General features: G+C 31.7%; 1 protein-coding gene across 1 annotated transcript; it reads left to right on the forward strand.

Annotated features, from left to right (window-relative positions):
• The first annotated feature begins 2,247 nt into the window (after nucleotides 1-2,247).
• On the forward strand, nucleotides 2,248-7,930 carry LOC145052915 (uncharacterized). Its single transcript, XM_079000839.1, has 2 exons — nucleotides 2,248-2,494; nucleotides 6,499-7,930. Exons 1-2 carry the CDS (start codon nucleotides 2,248-2,250, stop codon nucleotides 7,020-7,022), a joined length of 771 nt encoding a protein of 256 aa, XP_078856965.1. The 3' UTR covers nucleotides 7,023-7,930.
• Nucleotides 7,931-8,369: the final 439 nt, after the last annotated feature.

An 8,369-nucleotide genomic window follows, 5' to 3' on the forward strand; every position in this document is an offset into this window, starting at 1 on the left:
CCCGTTGAATATTTGATATTTTTCTTTTAAATCAATAAAATGGATTGATCCTTTGAATCTTTAATATATCCAAAGAAAATCATATAACTCATGACATATTTCACTATAAAACACTTTCATATGACAATTACAATCTTCTTCTCTATTTGTATGTATTCCATATAAAATAATCAGAAAGAGAAAAGAAGCAAGTATCAGTAACCAAACATGTGAAATAATGCTTTTATATATGTTAAATATTTCAATTAATTTATCAATTAAGTATAGCAAATTGAAAATGTGGAAGATTTCAAATAAATATGATATAAGAATGAAACATATGTTGAATTATATTAATCTAATTTAAATGTTTTCTTTTATAACATTTATAAAGATAAATATTTCAGATTTATTAAAATTGCCAATTAGTTTTACACAATAAATCTAATTATACAGCTCACAACTTCACATAACTTATTTTCTTTTCTCAGGTTTAGTTTGGTATTATTTGAAAGTTGAAACCAAAACCGAACAATTTTTTTTTTCAAACTTGAACCGATATTGTTTGATATTTAATTTTTAAAATTTAAATAGTATGTGTATTTACTATTTAGTTTATAATCCAATTTAGATTAACCTAATCTAAACCGGTTTAAATTGGGTTAGCTTGGATTTAGTTTAATTGTTTTATTAATATTTTGACTTAAGAACTCCGATTTATCCCCGTCCGGTTATATCTTTGCCGTTGGTCAAATATTCGTTTGATCATGGTGATGCAAGCATGTTTTTACAAGTATATATATGGCGTTATAGTGTGGCCTGTCCGGGGGTATAAAAGTCAAAATCAAACCACAGACCAATATACACCTATTTGGCTATTACTAGGTCCACACACCAAAATTTCTAACCGGAATGAACGGTCAACACAACATGCTTTGAATAATTTATTTTACCACTAACCGCCTTATACTATTCCACTTCTTGCAAAATCATCCCCTCAATGGAGTATTTGCTCTTACTCAAGGTTGATCCTCAAGTTAATAACTTAAATTCTGTAATTTAAACAAAATTCGAAGGTTTTGAATAGTGCACACCTACTTAAAGAGTTAGTGGTACCATATCGAACAATATTACTATATAGCACATTAACACTATTTATTTAGTTTTCTAATTGTGTATATCTTTTACATGATTTCTTAGCAAGAAAATACAAACAAGCTTAACTCATTAAGTCTAGGTGCCCGTCAAAGATGGGTTCTTCTAATTCTTATGTGACCCTAAACTCGTGGATTTGGTCAAGTGTTTATTTTTAGAATACATCATAATTAATAAAATATAGCTCACTGTAATAACTCTAAATTTGTGACAACAGCTTTGATAGACATTTATCACATAACTTTTTTTGAACGATAATTTGACTGGTTAGATGTTAGTCTTAATACTAAAATTGTTGTTAGTACCAAGGATCGAACCCTAACATCCCCATCCTCGCATACTAAGAGACTATATATTTGTTTGGTGGTGGAAAATTATTTTCATTTCCAAGAAATTATTTTCAGAAAATAGAGTTAGAGATTTTATTTTTCAACTTTTAATGGAAATTTTAACAAACACGTTTAGTTGGAACAGGTCGAGTTTTCATTTTCCATTTTATAAATTTAAAAAACTTTTGAAAACTGTAAAAATTACTTTTCTAATTTACATACAATTTGAAAAAAATGAAAATTTTTATTTTCTTAGAAAACTTGACGAACCAAACACGTTTTCAAATTTTTTGTTTTTTTTAAAAAATTTTCCACAACCAAATGCATCCTATGCTTCTACCAATTGGGTTATTCCCAATCGGCGACATTTATCACAGATTCCTGCAATAATAACCCTAAAACTTCTATTACAATACAGCTTGGTGATTTTTTTTTGTAGGTGTATGATGACCTTACAAGTTCAGTGTTCATATTTAGAATTGAAAATAATAGGAGGTAGCTAAATGTAAAAAACCCGTGTTGTACAAGTGGGAACAAGCCAAAGTCAAATTCTTCGGTAGTTATATCTTATATGACCGAAAGTTTCAAAAGCCCTTCACCGTCCTGACACGGTCTATTCCTCTTATATATAACACAACTCTCCATCTTCTCATTCTTCACTAACCTAAACACCTCCACCACCACCATTATCGCCGCTGCCACCACCATTTTCGATCCTCCTCCTTAAACCATTCGTTTCAAAAGCAATCAAATTAGCTTACGGAATCAAGGAAACTGATCAAAGATGGCAATGAGGGACAACTGTCTTGCTTTTGTTATCATCTTTTTGCTAATGATAACACAGCTTAGTGTCGTCCATGCCCGAAGTCTGGAACGGACACCCCTCACCACCACCACCACCATTGCAGCCACTGAGTGCGAACAAAGTGGTGGAGGGATGGCGGAATTCGGAGTTTCTTCAACCAACGACACCAGTAGCAGTCGAAGATTGAAGATGAGAACATTAGAATACATATTAGCTTCTGGGCCAAGCAAACGAGGACCAGGCCATTAGCTTACATAAAATTCCTTTTTTTTTCTCCAAATTTTCTTGGGTTTTTAGATTTTTTTATTGGAAACTGCGTGTATACATGTAAAGTGTAACCAAATTGCAGGATATATAATTTTAATCATACGATTTCGAAGTTCTTGTTTTTTTTGATGTTTGTGTTAGATGTATAAATCGCTCTAATTTGAAGGAATGTATATCTGCATGAATTTAATGGTTTGTAGGTAATAATGCACGGTGGCGTTAGGGCAGGAGGCAGCGGGAATTTGTCCTGCGCCACCACACATGACCGGAACGTAGTTCAAGTTTGAAATTACTTTTATATTAATTTGAGAAAAATATTAAATAATATTATGAGTTGAAATCAGACTTTTGTTCTTTCGTAAAAAATCTTTCTTTAAGACGCAATTCGATACAAAACTATTAATCGGAATATAAAGTTGCTTTATGGAAAAATAAGTAGATAAAATTGTTAACATATATATTCCGACTTTGTAGTTATGAAACATATGCTAGAGTTTCAATTGGTTGGATCAGATCTTAAGTTCCGTTCCCAGTTAAGTTTTACTTTTTGAGTTATATTATAGTATTGAATAAATATGAGGGGAAGTTAAATTCTAATGTGTATAATGTATTAATCCTTATGTTGGGTTATGTCCATTCAATATGCTCCGTAAGGTGTTGTAGGTGTGTGTGGTGTGTTTTGCATTTGAATCGTATGTGTGGAATTAATGGTTCATAAAATATCAGACATGTGAGTTTGAAATGGATTTTGTTTATGCGTTGGTTTGCTGCATATCTTCAAATCTTTTAAAAAAGGGTCGACATATATAAGACTTTCTAAACATGTTAATTTTTTAAATGCATGAAAAAACATGTTTTAAACTTTTGATTTAAAAAATTGAGTACAAATTGATATAATCAAGAAGTTGTAGAATATCAGATTTGTTCAAAAAAGCAGGGACCTTTATTTACTACAATAGTAAGTTCCAGTGAACAATTGTGTTGATTAGGCACACTTTGTCCCACGTAGAGATGTTATTCCATCGAGGTTTTCACTTATCTTTTTTTTTTTTTTTTTTTGTGGGTGGGGGGGGGGGGGGGGGGGGGGGGGGGGTTAGTTTAAATGGTTATTTAACTTCAAAAATATTTATAAAAAAAAAAAAATCAAACAAAATAAGGCTCTGTATAATCCATTTTATGTTTAACTGCTTTGGTTTGTTCGGTTTAGGGTTAAATCCGAAGAAGATATATCAAACTTCAATGGTTATTTCTCTTATCACATAATTTTAGATGATTATAATACTTTGTATCATTTTTTTATTATTATAAAAAATATTATTTTATAGTTAATATCAGGCACTTTAATTATTTTAAGCATGTATTTGTCTATAATTTAAGTATATAATTATAAAAGTTGACGTAAATTTATAACAAACTTGATATATGAACATAAGTTATAAGAAATGCGGTATATACGAATTATGGTTATAGTGTTAACTTGTTTTTTGGAATCATTTGAAAGATCCGGCAACCACCACGAGCCACCTCGGCCCGGCCCTGACATTTCGGAGACCTTGTGCAAAAACTAAAGTGAGACCCCATAAAAAAATTCTTGTAATATTATTAACTACATTTGTTACCACTAATTTAAAACATAAAGTTGCTAAAAAAACATCTAATAAATTCATTACCACAAAATAATGTCTTCACTCATTGATAATCAAATAAATCTGTAAAACTGTTATAAACAACTTTAAAAAAAAAGGAACACATTACTATTTTCTAAACATCGATCTTGTAGCATTTTTAGATGAAAATTCATATATGAGACTTTCATCTATGAGATTTTTTCTTACTATTTGGTGAGTTTATAAAAAATAAAAACGTTGTCTAAAATTTATAAAGAAAACAGATTTGCATTTTTTTTTTGATATAGATATTTTCCTTAAATTGTTGATAAATTTTAAATTTATGATTAGATTTTGATTTTGGTTGATTTTTTTTTCATAATTAAAATGAATCTAAAATTGGAACCAAATGTTATCGGGCTAATTTTATTTATTGGTAAAACATAACAATAGATTTCACAAAAATACCAATATTATAACTATAAATTATTCTAAAAATCGAAGGCCCCCCAAGATCGAAGGCCTGATGCGACCGCACCGCCAGCACCACCCCAAGGTCGCCACTGCCTCTATTCACATCTAAAAATTCTCACCAAACCAAACAAAAATCAAACCTTTAACCTGAAAACCAAATTTGAATCAAATCTAAAATTGAACCATAAAATTAAACCAAAACATTAAAACACAAACTTTTCTATCATTTTCCTTTAGTAACAAATCCAGAAATCTGAAAAGAGTCAGAAAACACAAACCACAAAATCAAATTTAAGAAACATGAAACCAGACACAAACCAAATCTTAAAACCCAGTGAAATTCAATCCAAGCATTTTGTTTGTGTAGAAATCGAGTAGTAGCGATGAATGCCTGTTTGTTGGCAACTTCAGACGCACATGTAATCACATTGTTGGCTTCACACGCACATTTATTAACCTCGTTGGCTTCGTGCCCTTCCTACCCCCACTCTGAAAAGTGGTGACTAGAGTGAAAAAACAAAATATATTGAAGAAACTTACATATTGAAAAAAAAAAATACAATATAAGTCATTTCAAGTTATTTCATGTCTAGAAAAATAAAACAAGAGAAATTAAATATTCTTTTACTTTTGTTCCTACAAATCCTCCTATTCAATTAAATGATGACATGTGTTATATTAATGTTGTAAAATATCATTCAATGAGCATTAAATGATACACATGTCACTATTCAATTGGATAGAAGGATTTGTAGCAAGAAATAATAGGAAGATATTTAATTTCCCATAAAACAAATTAAGCATTAGGATTGTTGGTCCGAATTAAATACAAAAGATATGGACAAAACTAGCATATCAAACAAAACACAAAACCAATAAAACTAAACTACATAATATACTCTTGTATCTATTGTCCATTTAAACGTTTTGTTGTTTAATGGGAAATGGACTTAACAAGGTAATTAACTTTTCAGTTTGTTCACATCTGGGTAACTATCTTTTTTTTGTACACATCTAGGTAACGAACTTTTTGGAAGTGTTCACATATGACCATTATGACCGGCTGTAGCAGGTTATATCCGGTCATAACCAGTCATAATGGTCATATGTAAACATTTTCAAAAAGTTCGTTACCTAGATGTGTACAAAAAAAGATAGTTACCCAGATGTGAACAAACCGAAAAGGTAACAGTAAAATACACGAATGATCTCTGTAGTTTGGGTAATTTGTGTGTTTGGTCCATAACTTATTTTTTAAACTTAGATGATCCCTACTATTTATTTTTGTTGTGCATTTGGTCCCTGTCCTACCTCAAAAGACTATTGTGCCCTTTTTATTTTTTTTTTCTTATTTATGTATTTATTTTTTATATATTAAAAAAAATTAATAGACCTCATATATCTGCATCTCTTCACCCTAAATCTGAAACCACATTTGAGAAATTTAAATTGGGTCCCACAATAATCTTTTGAGGTAGCACAGGGACCAAATACACAACAAAAATAAATAGTAAGGATCATCTAAGTTAAAAAATAAGTTATGGACCAAACGCACAAATTACCCAAACTACAGGGACCATTCGCGTATTTTACTGTTACCTTTTCGGTTTGTTCACATCTGGGTAACTATCTTTTTTTGAACACATCTAGGTAACGAACTTTTTAGAAGTGTTCACATATGACCATTATGACTGGTTATGACCGGATATAACCTGCTACAGCCGGTCATAATGGTCATATGTGAACACTTACAAAAAGTTTGTTACCTAAATGTGTACAAAAAAAAGATAGTTACCCAGATGTGAACAAACCGAAAAGTTAATTACCTTATTAAGTCCATTTCCCTTGTTTAATTATCATTATTTAAATGAGGCCTGGATAGTGAATTTCGTATACGGAGGAAGAGACGACGATACAGCGGAAACAGATGCCAGTAATGCCGCCGTGCAACTTGAGATGCAAGAAGCCCTCGATACCACCAATAAGCTGGAGAAGAGGAACATTTCCTTCAGTATTTGGCCGCCGTTGCAACACACACGCGATGTCGTCAGAAAGGGCCTTGTCGACACCCTTTCCACCACTTCGATCCTCTCTAAACGTTATGGCATTGTACCGACAGAAGAAGCCACCGCTGTCGCCGAACTTATAGAGGATGAGGCCTTCGTTGCTGCCTCCGCCTCCGCCTCCTCCGCCTCTGCTGAAGATGATAGCATCGAGGTCCTTCAGGCTTACTCGAAAGAGACAAGCAAACGGATGCTTGATCACATGAAATCCAGATCCGCTCCGCCGGAAACAACGTCGACGTTGGAGGAGGAGAGTTGTGTGACCACCGCCACTTCCGCTAATTCTGCTTCTAACGATGATGAAGGCTCTACGGTCGAAGTAGTTGAATCTCAAACTATTTGAAACTTGAAAGGTTAGGGTTTCATATTTGTAACTTGTTTTCAGATCTACAAATTTCTTGGGTTTTGGTTTTCATGAGGTTATATTCATCAAATTTTCAAAATTAGAATCAATTTCCATATCTATTTTCGATTTCGATGTTTGGATTTCTAAGATGTTTTTGAAAAAATTGTGCTGGTTCTCGACTTCAATTCTTATATGCTTATTTTGAGTCGACGAAATCCAGCTGTATCGTGCATTGAATCTGGAAATTGGCTCATCCATGGCTTCGCTAAATTAAGCTATCGTTCCTTAAAAAAGGTTAAGAAATTAGATTAAAGTTTCCAAAATTGGGATGCATGGATTTTCAATCTAAGTTGTTATCAGTCATATTTTCATGATGATCCATCTATGATTTCAGCTGATTAATTAGTGAATGGGAAATTGACTTATAGGGTAAATATTTTTTTGTTTAGTTCATATGTAGATGACTTCTTTGTTTTTGTATATATATCTAGGTAACATATATATCTATCTAGGTAACGATCTTGTTAAAAATGTTTACAAACGATCTTTATGACCGGGCGTAACAAACCGCAGCCGGTCATAATGGTCATATGTGAACATTTCTAGCAAATTCATTACCTGTACAAAAAAAGAAGTTACCTAAATGTGAGAAAAACGAAAATATACTTAGCTTGATAATTCAATTTCTTTTCTTTTTTGTTTTACCTTTTATTTTTGTTTTGGTATAAAGTTTAACATAAATGGTAAATATTTTTAAAACCATATCATTTTGATAACTATCTTTTTAAAATACATTAATTTTATTAAATATAAAAATTAAAATTTACTGTGTACATGTGTAAAAATTGAGAATACAGGCTGCACAACAATAAATATGGCAATCACTTGATCACCATCCACATTACAACCATCCACATTACACCGATAGTTGTGTCAGCCGAAACACTTGAGATTTGCATACTTGCAAAGCATGTTTAATTCGATAGAGAAAAACAAACAACAAGTCATGGACCAGAGAACTGTAATAGATGCTAAAATACTAGAGATTGAAATCAATAACACGAAGAAGAACATCATCTTCAATAAAGTTTGTTCCAGGTATTGTAGGAACTTGTTAGAAGGGTTAACTACAGCCGATCATAATGGCATTTCCAACAAGTACTTTACCTAGATGTGTACAAAACTAATGTGAACAAAATGAAAAAGTAACTATCTTGATAAGTCAATTACCCGAACTTTATTCATAACACCTTCAAGTCTATCTTGACGGGTCTTTTTTTTATTATTATTTATAAATTATGTTTCTTGAGACTTGATCTCGATATTTTGAGTAACGAGACTTGG

This window comes from Lactuca serriola, chromosome 1 (assembly GCF_051521515.1).
Source record: "Lactuca serriola cultivar US96UC23 chromosome 1, Lser_US96UC23_V15, whole genome shotgun sequence".
Classification (NCBI taxonomy): domain Eukaryota; kingdom Viridiplantae; phylum Streptophyta; class Magnoliopsida; order Asterales; family Asteraceae; genus Lactuca; species Lactuca serriola.